The 16,821-nt window shown below is 41.9% G+C and overlaps 1 protein-coding gene across 1 annotated transcript; it reads left to right on the top strand.

Moving 5' to 3' along the window:
• Positions 1–210: 210 nt before the first annotated feature.
• LOC116692052 (uncharacterized) lies at positions 211–16,633 on the top strand. The gene is given in 27 exon segments (XM_032520038.1): positions 211–797; positions 2,377–2,511; positions 3,248–3,393; positions 3,688–3,859; positions 3,976–4,086; positions 4,089–5,659; positions 5,754–5,868; positions 6,468–6,527; positions 6,831–6,874; positions 7,290–7,427; positions 8,313–8,375; positions 8,514–8,663; positions 8,752–8,859; positions 9,903–10,032; positions 10,143–10,262; positions 10,408–10,452; positions 10,550–10,629; positions 10,757–10,869; positions 11,629–11,812; positions 12,670–12,754; positions 12,979–13,124; positions 13,522–13,612; positions 13,778–13,926; positions 14,019–14,104; positions 14,229–14,298; positions 14,616–14,734; positions 14,850–16,633. Coding segments are annotated over 26 exon segments (4,371 nt in total). The 5' UTR covers positions 211–797; positions 2,377–2,387; the 3' UTR covers positions 15,001–16,633.
• The last annotated feature ends 188 nt before the right edge of the window (positions 16,634–16,821 follow it).

The following is a 16,821-nucleotide window of genomic DNA, read 5'->3' as shown; positions in this document are numbered from 1 at the left end:
TTATTCAGTTTTCAAATGTTAGCTACCATATCACCCATTGAACTAGCTAACGTTAGCTAGTATAGCTAACCGAAACAAACCACAGCTCGCCGACAAATCAAATATCAACGATTGTTAGCTTAAGGTTGTAACAAGACATTCGTGTGGATAACGTTATACCTAGCTAGTAATAAGTTTGTAACGTTGTCCCTTGACGAAAAAAATCTCTACTCCTTCATTATGTTTATCTCTAATTTTATATCACGATAATATGGCTACCCAACGATAAGATTAATTTTAGAGGTATAGCTAGCTAATTCCACATTTCTCGGTGATAGCCTGCACTGGAAGGTCCGGACACGAGAGCTAGCGTTAAATTAACTTCGGTATATTTGCCGACAAACTGGAAATCGTAAACGGCTGCTTTGCCTGGCGTGCGGGCTAGCATTATTAATTCATTATAAATCAACGTGTGCTAATATTTAGTGGGGGTAGGGCAATAGCTATGTTAAACAATACAGTGATTCATTTTAAGCGAATTGAGTTCGTTTTTTCTGCAGCAATTTTTTTTACTTTCAATGCGGCGATAACAATATATTTGACTAATAGTTAAGCCGCCTGTGCTTATTTTGGGGCGGGTGGAGATCTCGCGGCTAACTCGGCTAATATAGCAGTTCTACTACGGTACAGCCTCCACCATCGGTCGTCCAATGGATCATTACGCAGACGTCACAAGGGCCGGTCTGCCTATCGAAAAATGTGCTTCAGGAGGAAGCGAAGAGTCAGGAGGAGCATCTGTCTATAAGGGAGCCGGCGAGGTAAGTTCCCCACGACCTGCCTGTTACAACATTATACACAAAACCAGCCGTTTACATTCTATTGACACCCTTTTTCTATTGAGGGGGTTTACGGAAGATTCGCACAGGGTTATGTTGCCTTTTTATGGTCCTGGTTCAACCATCTGCCGGCTCACAACACAAAGACCTGCTCATACAGACCCACCGCGATAACAGCAGATTGGATCGTGAGCCGGTGGAGATTTTGACTTAAAATAACGAATGCAATTGACTTCAATTTGTTTGTTTATACCGGTTTCTGTAATAACGTGCGTATTCGCGGATAGTCAGCTGTAATTACATTCTCTTCAACGGCCGTTTGGATGTTGAACTCCTAGTGATTTAGCAATTGCTTCAACGTAACATTAAAACATAAAGATCGCTCCCCTCATGTGTAACCAGGCTGTAACGGTAGCACAATGCATGTAATGTTATGTGATATGTTAAAGACAAACCCTGACTAAAAAAATGGACATGTTGCTCGGCGTGCTAGTAACTGTTCAACTCGTGGTGCATATTTGTTTTTTTCCCCCTGCAAGCAAAAAGTAACACGATCTGATGTTAAAGCACAGATTTCCTTGAGAGCGAAAGTTGTGCACGGGGGGACGTTCGCGGCAAAAAAAGAACAACGCGAGATTTCGTTAACGCTTTCTATACATTAAAGGAGGAAGGGGAGGAGAGACAGCAGCAGCGTGTCTCAAGTGTCCCGTAGCACTCAGCTACAGCTCAGCTTTGTGCTTTAATGTGCACATGTCAAGAAATCAGTCATATATAACCCAAAGATGCAAATGTGAAGATTATTTGACATGAAAATGATTTGTCTTTATCCTCGACAGTCAGACAATAGGGGATTACAACCCACCCACTGGCCCAGTCTGACCCCCCACCCCCACTCCCTGGAAGTCAGCCATGGGCAGCTCTGGCAATACTGACAGCCATGTTTGTTTTTTAATAATACATGAGTATAACATTACAAATGACAACATTAACAGTAAATTATGTAATGATAATTTAAATAAACTCCCCCGCCCCCCCCCAAAAAAACTTGGCATTGAGGCAACCCTGGTCTGAAAAACCTTCAAACAAATCCACCCTTTATACATTTATATGTGATCTTCCCACTTTCTTTTGCAACTTCTGCACAGCAATTACCCTCGATAATAAGCTTTATCTACCTCACTTGGAGTACGTGGTTGTTTAACCTTGTGTTTTTCCCGTCAACATGAAACACATTAGCGCTTTTCGAACATTTTTGTCACTTTTTCATTGTCTGTGCATCTTTTTAAAATGTTTTTTATCCGAAGGTTATTTAATTTTCTAATGGTGACATTTCAGGCTTATTTCGAATGCCCTTTTTTGATAACAAAAAAAACTGAAAACGTTCAACTATGACCCGAGGACAATGTAGGGTTAAAGTAAAACCAAGCACAGAGCCTTGTGATTTAATAGTAATTTGGATCAAATTGCCAATGCTGCACTTAGTGGACGATCTGCTCAGTCAAAACGCGTAGATGGAAATACGAAATAATTGTTCATCATTAATTTAAGTTTTCTTTCCCAGAGAGCTGCAAGATGGCAGGTGCAGCGATTGTGCCTCCAGACTACATCCAAGATAAAAGCAGCCGCCTTTATGTGGTTACCTGGGTCAACAACCTGCTGAAGACAAACTTCACAGATGTGGGGCAGCTGGGTTCAGGTGATTCATCAGTATGAGCAGATATAATGCAGTGCAATAGTACTGTGGTACGTTTGTAACTTGTAACTAACTTTTATCAACGTCTAACTAATTATTATATTTGGAGTTTGGTTTCACATCTACATGTCTGATCATACTTTCAGATATCAACTTAAATTGGCTGTATTTTTACCTGGGTTTTAGTCCCTGGTAAGTAACCGCTAAGTATCTGTTTAATCAAGTCAACTCAATTTGATCATAGCCCAATTTCTAAAATTTGCCAGCATATGGCACTCTCTGTCCTTTGTCCCTCGTACTGGGATAAGGAAAAACTCTCCCTCCAAAAAATTCTTTACATAGCGAAAGAAAGAAGTAACCTAAGAGTGTGTACAGAGCAACTGCTGCTGCTTCACATTTAAGTTTTGCACTGGCAAACCAGCAGGAGGCCTTGGCGGTGTGAAGCCGCAAGAGGAAACACAATGGTTTTGTCTCTTAATTACAGTGAGAGAGTCAGTGGGGCATCAGTATCATATATTGCAGGAAAGAACAGCCACGGTGAGCTGCTAGACGAGGAGCAGTGTGGAAAAAAGGTCTGCACCCCACCAGCACGGCTCGAATGGTCATGACTGCCCACAGCTCAGCATGCTGTAATATCCTCACTGCTATTGAAAAACAGCAGAAGTTAAGAGTGATCAAGCCTCCATTTGCAAAAACAACACTTGTTGAACTGTCTTTTTTTCCCTATGTGATCCTACAGGTGCATGTCACTGTCAGATCATGGGCTTGGTTATTCCTGGCTCTGTTGATATGACCAAGGTGAAGTTTAATGCGCAAGGTGAGGACGACTGTAAGCACAATTTCCATCTCCTCCATGAGGCCTTCAGGGAGAGCGGTGTCGCAAAGGTGTGTGCCTTTTTTAAGTAGAGTAACGTTACAATTTCTGTAGAGGGGCTGGTAAGCTGATTTTTGCACCTTTGGACAAAGGGAGGTTAGCTGCTTTCTCTATTTTTAATCTTTATGCTTAGCTAAGATAGCCATATGCTCTCTCTACTACTATATCTAGTGGAGAGATATCAGAGTGGACATTCTCATCTAAATTTTGACAAGAAGACGTGTTGTTTTGTTTCCCCCTGATGTTCAATATGTAGGTTTTCTTAATTTCACAATCTTGTCATGTCTTATTTGTCTTGCTTTTAGACTATTCCAGTTGAGGAGATTATAAAAGGGGATTCTCAAAGCAACTTTGAGACCCTGAAGTGGTTCAAAGCTTTCTACATGGCAAATACGAAAAGTGAAGACTACGACCCTATGAAAGCTCGAGGCGGTCAGGATATCAGCCCGGTTGTGTTACCTCCCCAGTTGCATACAGGTAACTTAAGATTTTCTTTCACTCTAATTATAAAATCAGGCAGTTCATTGTGTGTTGTTCTTCACATTTGCAGTAATTGTGTTAATAGTAACAGTGTTTTTCTCTCACTTTGTCAGGGATATCTAAATTGGAATCAGACACGGAGGAGAAGGGCACTGTAGTGAGTAAATTTCCTTTCACTGAGAAGTGGAAGGGAATTCATGAATGGGCTGACCAGAGTACTCTTGGGAGCAATATACCTTCTGCCGCTCTTGTGACAGAAACCTGAAGACATTTTCGAAAGGCCTTCTCGAACTCAAGCGACATGCGGAAACAAACAAACACAAGAAACGGGCTAAAATTTACAGGAGCCAACTCTCTGAGCCGCTGCCCTGTAGCGACGCAGCTATTCAGTTTATTCACAAACACTCCAACACTGGCTCTGCTAGAGGGAAACATGTGTCTAGACATTTTGCACGCAGTAAACTGGGGCTGCAGTACCCCAAAGACATCACATCGGTTTGCCAACACACTCCTTACTGTGTATACATTTATGGAGGGGTAGCCCTGGGAAAGGATGCCACTGTCTCTGTGGTCCTTGTTGGGTTTTTTGATGTCAAAGCCTCCAGGCACTGCATCCGATTTCTGGACGCTCTTGCAGGGGATCAAACACCAGCAGCGGTGGTGGAGACCTTGAAGAAATTTGGGCTACACACCGAAAATCTTGCTGCTGTTTATTCTGATGGTAAAGGTGCGGCCTCAGAGCAGATCTACACACAGCTCAGGGAACTCAACCCAAACATAGTAGCCTTAGGTGGGCTGTACGCCGTCGCCGATGCTGCTTGTCATGCTGGGGTTAATAAGCTCTCCAATCAGGCTCAAGAGTTGATTGTTGATATTCATGCCCACTACTCTTCCTGCTCTGCCAAGAATGACGAGCTCACGGCTCTCTTTGGTTCTGATATCAGTGCAGACAGTCCATCATTTCATCTCAACACCAGCTGCCTTAAGTTCTGCCCTCTTGTCACAAAAATCTTGGAAATATGGACAGATCTCATAATGTACTTTAAGTCTTGCGACAAGGATGATGACAAAGCCAAGTCAATCTGCTCCCAGCTGCACGATCCCAAAGTCAGGGCAACATTTATGTTCCTGGAGCACGCCCTCAAGCCTCTGCATAGTTTCCAAAGGCATCTGCAGACACTGCAGGGAGCCGCTCGAGCGAATATGCTGCTCATCCTCGAAGAAGCCAGTAGCCTGCTATGCACCTACACCTCCTACTTCCTTCACCCTGAAGCTGCGGTTCGCTTTCTCAAAGAACACAAAACCCAAATCCTAAAAGACAAGAAATTCCTCCTTTCAATCCCAGAACTGGGCGGGAAAGCTGTGGAAGACTTCCTGAATGGGTCTGAGGCTACAGAGGCACTGCCGCAGTTTATAGAGCAGGTGTTGTCTTTCTATGTCACACTTGCAGGTTGCATTGCACAGGAGCTGCCTCTTCATGACAACGTGCTAAGGAGCATAGCTCGGCTGCTGAACCCCCAGAGCAGGCTGAAGGTGACTGGGGAAGAGGTTGGGGAGCTTGGGACCAAGCTGCACATCTGCAGCTCCCCTGAGGAGGTCAACCAGCTCACAAATGAATTCCTTGAGTATCAGCAGGCTGATGAGGGAGAGAAGGACAACTCAGCAGTGGTTTTACTAGAGAAACACTGGGCCAGTGTACTAAAGGACAGCAAGCCGACTTCACTCTTCAGAAAGCTTGTGTTGACCCTGTTGTCTCTCCCCTGCCCTCCACTCGAAGCCCAGCAGGTTTTTACACAGGTATGTAAACCGAGGAGCTGTATCACCATCTTTTGTCTGTTTAGATTTTACGTGTTTAATTCATTTTGTGCACTTGCGGTATTTCCTGTCTTAGGCCCTGGAAAATGAAGATGCTGCACTTTTCTCTGAGAGTGAAGCCCTAACAGAAAGCGATTTTGATGTCACGTCAGACAGCGTCCTCTCTGACAGCTCCTTGGTTCACACTGAAGGTAAATTAAAGCCACAGAAGGTAGAATAAAAGAAAAAGAAAGGGGAAAAAATGCCATTATTTGAAGTAGAGTGAGACCTCTTCCTGCAGCTCTCCCTCTCCCGTCTCTGTTTCTCATTTGATTCAGATGGCATTATGTTATAAAGCGCCGATTCTATGGGATTTTATTTGTAAAGCCCTTAAACATATTATGAATTGAGGCTATAGTTAGCTCTAAACAGTAACTTGAACTATCCACAGCCGTGAGCTAACATTAGCAGAATGCTAACCTACCGGCTTGACTACTGCGTTTAAGTTTTTCTCTCACTCCACCTTTTTCGGATGGCAGCAGCAATCTGGTCTGAGCCTTTGGCTACAGTAAACGGAACAGCCAATAGTAAGTCTTTTTTTTAAACGACCTGTGATTGGCCAGATTCTGCCGTAACGGCTAGATTTACTAAAGCCTGAGGAGATGCCAAAGTCTAGTTTTTCATTAGACCACTGAAAGAGCATTCTGAAATTTTTGCCCAATGACGCCAACAATAAAGTGCCTACCACAGCTTTAAGTTTGCAAGAATTGGCATTGGATCCCGCATATTATTTACACATCTTATTTTATAGAACTGAATGGCCTTAATGTGACAGTGAAGCCATGTGAAGTCCGCCTAACGAAGATACATCGTAAGTAAAACAATTTTTTACTACTTTTTTGTGTGCAGAATTTACCTGTTTTACTAAAAATACCTCTCATGTCATTATAAAAGTGTAACTTTTATCTTGTAGATGCATTTTGTAAAATTAAGAGAATCTGACTGGAGCTTAAGAAAAATTAAATAAAAAGTCATATTTTTTTGTCATGAGCATCAGATTCAGGATCCCCTCATCCTCTAGATTTACAGTCACAGATAGAGTTATCATATCTCTGATGATATCATCACTAAAACGTCAATAATTTCTGTTTTCCTTCCTTCCTTCCTTCCAAAGAACATGTCAGTACACCTGGAGAGAATGGTGCCCTGTGGAAAGAGGTAAAAAAAAAATCATAAAAGAAATATGGCTTAAAAAAAAGCTGAATTCTTAATGACAAATAGGACTCGGTTTTGCTGAATTTAAAAGCAACTGTAACGTAAAAAACTATAATTATTTGACTATAAATAAGAAAAACTACGCTGACACCAGAACAACACAGACATTTTTTTTTTAATAATAAATACATTCGTTGCATCATATTTGGCTCTTACAGTCTTTTCCATTTACTTTCGCTTTATTCTTTATGGCCACCATAATCACTGGTTTGATGAGTTGTAGTTTGCCCCTATATGAAGTGTGTGTGGTGTGTGTGTGTGTGGTGTGTGTGTGTGTGTGTGTGTGTGTGTGTGTGTTTAGTGTACATTTGCACGTGCATAATATTTGAGTGTGTAACGAGAGTGTGTTGTCTCTCAGATGACCAGTAGGGGATGTTATGGCTGGGAGAGCAGCTTGCGCCAGAAGCCACAGGCCCGTACAGTGTTTCAGGCTGGTGCTAGCACCTGGTCCAACCCCGTAGGTGTTGATAATGGTCTGAAGTCCAAAGATGAGGTGGTAGGTATACTATAGATATACTATAAGTATACTACCAGAATACCACAGGGCCATGACTCTGGCCTCTGAAAGAAGTAGTCAGTGGTTCACGCTACACCATGTCAGCATCCTGCACAATGACAAACATGAGCATCTGACTCCATGATTACATCCAGGGTTGGAGCATGATAGCATTTGATGAAATCTGAATCCTTTTGAATGAGGCTAGATGTCTAAACAAAAAACACATGGAGCCTTTAAATCAACTTCGATTGATTCATTGTTACGTTATGTTCCATTTGACATAAAATGAACATCCGTCCTGTGAGACGACCGAGTGACTGACATCAAAAACACCTCCCGAGTGGATTTCCCTTTTGACTGAGCTTTACAAATGAAAAAATGTAAACTGCAACCTGCTATCAGAATTCCCACCTCTAACGCACCTTCATTCCAGATTCATTATTTGCTCTGTCCTCGTGGTGCCAAGTTAACTAATGAGGCACTAAGTGGAATAACACATCTGCCTAATTATTGTGCTTGGTCCCATGTTTGAATTCAATTTAGATAATTTAGCTTGAAACCACAGTGGAAAAGACACTTTCTTGGCTTTTTTTGTTCCCCAGTTTAATAAGTCATTAATTTCAGTATATTATACTGCTTTGAACGAATCGGATGTTCATATTTTAATGATGAAGGGTCCAATTTCTCCTTGTTTTTAACAAATGTTTTCTTCCAAAAATAAATATATAATTGATTGGTCATGAAAGTATGTACTGGATGTACTGTCAAATCAAATGCAGTTATTAACGTCTTTGATTTTTAAATACACAGATCTTCACCTAAACTACTTTTCATCTTTGACTTAAAAGTTGACATTTTGTTGTAAATGTGTTTGACTCGCAGGCAGAAGAGACCTCGCCATTCAGTAAACCGGCACCAAGAGCACGGCGGAGATATGCCTACCAGGTAACAGTTACAGGAAAGCGCCCACAGTACAGTTGGTATCAAAGTCTAGTGATCAGACATCATGTGATTATCTTCTTTTATATAAAAAAAGGTAGTTTTGAATTATCGTCTTTTCTTGTTCTTTCTTGACGTCTGCAGGATGGGAAAGGGTTTCTGACAGGGGAGCTGGTGTGGGGGAAAGTGAAGGGCTTTTCCTGGTGGCCTGGGATGGTGATGCCTTGGAAAACCAAGTTCTCTCCCCCGGGCATGCGGAAGGTGGAGTGGTTCGGTGACGGGATGTTCTCCGAGGTTAGACGCTCTCTAAACGGGCTCGAGCAGCAGAAACACTTCACATCTGTTGAGTTGGATTTCTCATCACCATGGCTTTCTGTTGCAGATCTATACGGAGGGTCTGCTGTCCTTCAGTTCCTTCACTAAGTGCTTCTGCAAAAATTCCTTTGCCAGCTTGCCAACCTACAAGGAAGCCATCTTTCAGATCATCGAGGTAAAAAGCAAAACTGTCAACAACATCAAAATTGTTGTGCCCCCATCCTGTTTCTTAGTGTCCGTTGTCTTTCATATGCAGCTTCTCTTACGCATCCTCTTGGCAACCTTTGTGTTGCTAGGTGCTGTTGTTAGTGTTCATGGTGATGTCAGTGAACTAAACACTAACAAACAGCAAACAAAGTTTTGGTCAATTTAAAGCGCTAGTACAGTGCACGTTGAAAATGTGTAGAATTGTAGAATTCTTCCAAACCAAGTTGTACCTCAACTGATTTACTGAAGGAGTCTAGGAATTTGGTCAAGAATATTGTGATATTTATATTTCTCTATATTGCCCCGCCTTAGTGTGTGTGGGTGTGCATGTGCGCGAGGGGGCAAGAACCTTTTATTGATGTCTTTTTCCTCAACAATGTTGCACGTTGGTATCGCCATAGTCAGCGTTTAATGCCGGTGGTGTTGTCTCGTATTATCGTTAGATATTAACGAGTTTAACACTACAGCCGAGGTGTTAATTTCCATACTGGTTTAGCGGCCTGAGGGTTGAAGTATGGATTTGAATAGCGGGGGTGTTTTGCGGGGACGGTAATGGTATTAGTGTTTTTTCAGGGCGAGTCTGATAAAAACCGTCTTCGGGCCGGTCAGCTCCAAGATTGTCTCGCGTTGCACAGCGCTGTGCAGTCCCAGCCTGTAAACCCCCCCCCCCCCCCCCCCAAACCTCCGCTGCTGTACAGAGCGTGTCAACACTCTACGGCGTGCTGCACCAGCAGCTTATTTTGCAAACGTTTTATTCTTAAAAACCAATATCCAATGCTGTCCAAATTACATACACACACACACACAGAGGTGTCCCACTTTGATAGATAGAGGAAGAAGTCACTTCCCATCCCATCAATACTGACCTATAGTGGTCCTTTGTACCATTTTTCTATATAATTGTGGTGAAAAGGCCCAGATTCACTCATTCACAAATCTCCTTCTGTCTGTAATGCGATCTTATCAGAAGAATGCGTTAACTCATTGCCAGGAAATGTTTGTAATCTTCAGCTGGCAGGTGAGCGATGTGGGAAGTCTTTTGCTGAAGCGGAAGGAAATAAAGAAAGAGAGCTGAAGCTGATGCTGGAATGGGCTTCTGAGGGATTTCTGCCTACAGGACCTGAAGGATTCGTACCTACTGGTAGGAGCACATTTATACATATCTACTTATTTATGGATTACTAGATTTAAAGAAATCCTTGTTGTATGTATTAGGAATTTCTCTTGATTCCATCTTTCCTGGTCTTAAAGATGCTGCAGCACATCATGACTCTTCTGACTCGGCCATGTCTGACTGCCAGCCTCCGGCAAAAAGGAAATATGTTTTTAAAAACAAGCAAAATCCACCCGTAATTATAACCTACGACAGAGGTACGTATCATTTTTCTCTACATTTAATCCACAGACACGACATCAAACTCTCACGAAAATAAAAGTTGCTACGACTAGATTCAGTCGTAAGTTTCATGTTATTATTATTATTATTTGTGATTTGTTTTAATATTTTACTTTACAGAATCAATAAGAGAAAAGGTCAAAGAGAAAGGCAAAACAATCGAAGGTAAGTTCTGTGAGAGCTCATCGAAGAAGTTTGGGATTTGAAACTTTTGATACAACCATGAAAGGCTTCATTTTAGAGTAACTGCTTGTTATTTCAGATTTTTGTCTGTCTTGTGGATCAACTGAGATCGAAGTGCCGCACCCGTTGTTTGAAGGTGGTCTCTGTCTAAAATGCAAGGTAATCGACGGCCTATCTCTGTCTACTGCATGCGCTCTGCCTTCCCTCACCCCAGCCCAGTTTGGGAGTGTCTAACCTCCATCTGAAACGCCGATGCCACAACAGACAACCATGTCCCTGTTTCCAGGTCAACTTCACAGAGACGCTGTTTCGCTACGATGAAGATGGCTACCAGTCGTACTGTACCGTGTGCTGTGCCGGCTTAGAGGTGATTCTCTGTGGCAACGCCAGCTGCTGCAGGTAAACACTGCTCAGGTGTTGTATTGGTGTTTATTGTTAATCACCGTATCGCTTTCGTATTTCAAACCATGACACACAAAACTAGATTAACATTTCATAACAAAAACATGCAGCAGATATCTGAAACACTTGAAAACACCCTCATAATGATGTTCTGCTTTGATTTTCCATCACCACACAGTCTCATCAGAATAGCATCAAGTAGATCAATGTACGCCCAATCAGCCATTAGCTAGTTCCTGTTTGCAATGTACAAATACATTGTACAGACACTGGATTACTTTGATACTGCGGAAAACTTTCATTCTCGGGCACGTTTTGGAGTTTAAAAAAGCTTTTTCGTATAATTTCTAAGTGGGTTAATGGACGTTTATTGGTGATGGACATCAGAAATAATGATATTCATGTATTGTGTAAGTCACACTGAATATGAAGAGAATATTAACAGTGTATTTCATCTGTGTGCTCAGATTTGACTGAGTTGTGACTCGTAGAAGGAGAACGATCTTTTGAACACGTAGCAGCAATCGGACGCTAACTGCTTTAAATAAATTGTTAGTTTGGCAGTTGTCCTTACCTTATGATTGTCCTGGTGTGTTTTCGTCCACCTCCTGTAAATTTCAACTTTCTAAATGACTAAGAAATAGCTATGATGGTCAATGAAGGCTGGTCACTCTCGGTTACCTACATCCAGCTGACTCATGCTAGCAGCGCTACTTGTTTTTATGGATATTCTTGGGTGTTTTCTGTTCCTCCCAGATGTTTTTGTAAGGACTGTCTGGAAATCCTGGTGGGACTGGGAACCTTTGACAAGCTGAAAGACGTCGACCCATGGAGATGCTTCATGTGCAAGCCGTCGCAGTGCGACGGAAACCTCAAACTCAGACCAGACTGGAGCGTCAAGGTTCAGGACTTCTTCGCCAACAACAGCGCCATGGCGTTTGTACGTACCACACTTTATTCTCTCAGGGCACATTTCCAGTTCACATACTGGCTTGTTTGAGGTTAAAAAAAAGGTTAAAAAAAAACATGTAATGGCTGCACCAACTAAAATATACATCCAGTTTATTAGGTGCACATATCCATTAAAGAAAACTTATCATATTCACTGTTTATTGACATTGTCTGAGAGGTGTGGATTCAGCTGGTCATTTTGGAGGATGTACTATACTTTGCGGTGCTGTTTCAATTCTTTTTTGGGGGGGTGGGGAGTATTCCACATTCAATGGACAGGCAACTTGGTGAGACGGGGGGAAGACATGCAGGAAATTGACTCAAACTTTGGACCTCTGCGTCGAGGCATAAACCTCTAAGTCCATGTGCGCCTGCTCTACCCACTGAACCAACCCGGCCACTGTTTAAAGGTTTTTTAGTGTACTAAATAAAAGTAACACCTAATAACTTAACCTAAACTTTAATTACAACATCAATGTGTCTCTTTCTGCGTGTATAAACCTGTAAAAGAGAATAAAAGTGGTTGTAAGTGCACACAGAGGAAAGATAATGCCAGCAACAGAATAGTAGTTCAAGAACCAAATCAAAATGTATAAAAATGTCTTCTGTTAACAATTTGGTGATTCCGCTACTATTTTATTCCTCACGTTATACAGTCATTTATGCTAGTGGGTGTACTGTGAAGTTGTATGGGAGTGAATCCTCATTTTGGTTTTGTTAAAGCGAGGCATTGTTTTACTGTAGTAACGGCAGAAGTTAGCTGAGTAAATATAGGCTCCTATCAGATGAGAACATTAATAGGGCTGCAACTAACATATCATATTGTGTATTTATTTTTTATAACAGGAGCCTCACAGAGTTTACCCCTCCATCACTGCTGATCTGCGCAGACCAATCAGGGTGCTGTCGCTTTTTGACGGCATTGCAACCGGTTGGTTCATCCTTTTATCTGACAAGCTTGTTTTTTAGACAAACTCATTCTGTCTCAGTGATTCATTTGTCCATGCATACTACTGAAGAGGAGCGTTTTACAAGCCTCAGTTACACCTGAGCAAAATAACAATTTTATTGGGGAAACAGTAATGGAGTTTATACTGCATAACGTGTATTCTTCTAATCAATAACATGTCTGTAACTAATGTGGCATCGCGGCAGGATACTTGGTGCTCAGAGACCTGGGCTTCAAGATTGAGCGCTACATTGCTTCAGAGATTTGTGAGGATTCCATCGCTGTGGGGATGATCAAGCACGAGGGACAGATCGAATACGTCAACGATGTTCGTACCATCACAAGGAAACATGTGAGTAGGAGCAAGCTGGAGTATATTTAGTGCTGTTGATTATCTGAGTGTGCCACACCAACATGAAACTGAAAACAGATCCAAACTTACCTTTAAAAACCCACCTTGAGGGTGCCTGACTAGCTCACCTGCTTCACCCTTGACCCTACTCCTTGACGCAGCTGCAGCGGGTTCAACTCCGACCTGCGGCCCTTTGCTGCATGTCATTCCCCCTCTCTCACCACTTTCACATGTTCAGCTGTCCCATACAAATAAAGGCCTAAAAATGCCCATAAAACCAATCTTAAAAAGAACAGAAACACACCTTGATCGTTCAGTTTGTGTAGTAAGTGTCACACCAAAGATGCTAAAAACAATATAAACATACAAACTTAAGTTCTGTAATTGTGTGTTGCAGCTGGCTGAATGGGGTCCTTTTGATCTTCTGATTGGAGGCAGTCCATGTAACGACCTGTCCATGGTCAACCCGCTTCGAAAAGGATTATTTGGTATGCAGCTTCCGAACTTCTGTTAAAGGCATTTTGGTAGCTGTGCATTCTGAATAAGAAACAAGTTGTTACTGGTAAAAGTACTGGATAGAATAATGTTTGAGGATCCTCTACACACATAAACCCCTGAATCGACCTGTTTATCTCTTTCTCTTTGTCCCGAAGAGGGCACTGGAAGGCTCTTTTTTGAGTTCTACCGCCTTCTGACCCTGTTGAAGCCTAAGGAGGATGACGACCGTCCGTTCTTCTGGTTGTTCGAGAACGTGGTTTTCATGAGCGCCCACGACAAGTCGGATATCTGCAGATTCCTTGAGGTAATTACATTTGATTTCTTAGCCCGATGGCATGGAAACCGACTGCATTATGCTTTATTGCTCATCATTTGCATTCTCCTTCTTTTTCTCAGTGTAATCCAGTTCTTATCGATGCAGTGAAAGTTAGTCCTGCTCACAGAGCGCGCTACTTTTGGGGAAACCTCCCTGGCATGAACAGGTACTGTGCATATTAATATGCAATCATATTCTCTTTCTTAAAGCATATTGTACACTGGGAAACAAAATTGTATTACTTGGAAAGATGTTTTCAGTTTCCATGCCTGTCTACGTCTTCTCTTTAGACCTCTCGCTACAGCTCTAGATCACAAAGTGGCCCTCCAGGAATGTTTGGAAGTAGGACGCGTTGCAAAGGTAGAAGCATTTAGATTGCTGTGTGTAAGATAGATTACACTAATGTCACTAATGCAAGCTACAGCAGCAAGTAAGCTCATAGTCTCAAATGGCAATCTTAGTAAAAACTTGTAGATTTTTAACCTTAGTTTTTTACTTACCTTGTCCTGTTTGAAATGGCCATTAAATTGTCTTTTATCTGGTATTAAAGAGGTCTTAAAAGTCTAAAATGTGTTTTGGTAAACCCTGCAGAAATTCTTAGGAAAGCCTGAATGACAAAAAAATGAATCTTAAAATAGTGTCACACCCAGATTCTGATTTGTCGTCTCTTCCTGCAGTTTGACAAAGTCCGCACCATCACCACAAAGTCCAACTCTATTAGGCAGGGGAAGATGGGACCACTTCCTGTCAGCATGAACGGCAAGGAGGACTATCTGTGGTGCACCGAAATGGAACAGTAAGCGTTTCTGGTTGTGTTTCTCTTGCAGGCCACCTCTGGGTCTTGACCATGTAACACATATTACATGATAAGATATTTTTTGTAACATGTTCCATGTGGTGGACTCTTTCAGGATCTTTGGCTTCCCCAAACACTACACGGACGTGAACAACATGGGCCGGAATCAGAGGCAGAAAGTCCTGGGGCGCTCCTGGAGCGTGCCTGTTATCCGCCACCTCTTCGCCCCGCTGAAGGATTATTTTGAATGTGAACAAGGACTGTGAACCCAGCAGCCGCGGTAAACCTACTGCCTTATCTCCGCCCTGCATCACTAGGTAGTTCAAACCCTCCTGTCTTTTTCTGACACACCTAATTTAGTATTTACTACTTTGACGTGATCTCCTTTTATCCTGTGAGCTGTCAGTCATCCACCATCCACTATCACCAGCAGGCACGGACACTTTTTTTTCTTCTTCTTGTTAGTTCTGCTCCAGGTTTCCTATGGTTAATGATGACGGTGCTGTGATCAAACAACAACGTTGCTCAAAACGTTGGCCTGAATCGTGAAGCGACGTTAGACGCTTAGCCAGCTATCTTTGGGCTCAATCACCAGGCGGATTCGTCGGGGTAACTCACCATGGCAACCTGCCAACAGCTCCATGACTGAGCTCAGTGCAAAATAGAGTCATTCCTACAGTATCCCGACATGAAACACTGAGTTCCCAATGAAGCGCTAAAGTTGCAATAGAGATCTTTTTATAGCTCAGTAGAATCACTTTGCCAACCATGATAATTATAATTGATGTCTGCTTTGTCAGCAGGAATCAGCAGGAATCTGTTTTTAAGTACACCATCTATCCATAATAGCTTGTTTTTTTTATTTATACCTTGCTTTTCCTATTTGGGTAGTATATTTTTTCTTATTTCAGCTTCATGATGCCAGTTATTCAGAATTGCCAACTCAGAGAGAGCCGCTGAACTTGCTTCGTGGTTTAGGCCTCGGGATCTCTACCTCAACACTGATTTTCTGGTTCAAAATCTGCATTTACACTTTTTTATTTAATTTATGAATAGGAACTCTTTCAATGTGATTTATTTTATATTGTATTGTTTTATAGCATCATATTACCAGCAATTTTAAAGAAGCAGTGTGTAGGATTTAGGGGGGGGTTTATTGGCAGAAATGGAACATAATAATTGCAATTAGGTTTTCATTAGTGACCTGAAATCAGTCACCTGAAACTAAAGGCGTGTGTTTCCGTTTAAAATGAGCCCCCCATATCGACGGGGAGCTTCTAACAGTCGGTAATTTGAACCCTGCTACAACGCGACGTAGTGAATAATTTACTGTGTAGTCCGTTATACATAAAGTGGAGACTCACCTTATAAGGAACGGGATGTAACCAGTTTTGTTGGGGGACTACAGTCTAGCATCTGCCCTCACGCTTTGAAAGGGAGGGTTGAGTGCAGGGGTGTTCACTTGGTTGCGCTCTGCACCCCCTGGATCCCACTAAATCCTACACACTGTTCCTTTTAAGTCGGATCTAAACATGTGCATCATTATCTGTGATTGTTTTTACTAGCCACTTTTTTTTAAAATCTGTTTTTTAATACGTTTTTATCCAAATTACAGTGGTGCACCGGTGATTTTGTCCAAACTGGCCTCACTGGTTTTGCATTGGTGCTAACATTTGATCTGTTTTAAGGACTGCTATTTATACCAAAAATGTTTTCTCTCTACTCATTGAGAACAAACTGTTGTGAATATTTTAAACTGGAGTGTCTTCACTATTACTGTAATAAGGACCAGACTTAAACATAACGCGCAGTGTCTTCTAACATAGGAGACCTTGAAGGACCATTACGATGGTTTTACACAGGTCCTGCCCTAAATAATAACGTGTGTACGCTATAAAAACAAATATAGCCAACCATATTTCACAGCACAACCATGTGGCTTTGTTTAAGTAATAACGTTTAAGGGCTTTTATTATTTCTTTATTTAATAAAAAAGACAAGCACGTATCTCAGTCAGGGTCAAACAATGTAAGACACTATTAAAACATACAGTACATGCACTGTACACACAGTAAGGACTTTCTTTA

Source organism: Etheostoma spectabile, chromosome 7, assembly GCF_008692095.1.
Source record: "Etheostoma spectabile isolate EspeVRDwgs_2016 chromosome 7, UIUC_Espe_1.0, whole genome shotgun sequence".
NCBI lineage: Eukaryota > Metazoa > Chordata > Actinopteri > Perciformes > Percidae > Etheostoma > Etheostoma spectabile.
The sequence above is the reverse complement of the archived record's forward strand: the minus strand, read 5'-3'. Positions and strand labels throughout refer to the sequence as shown.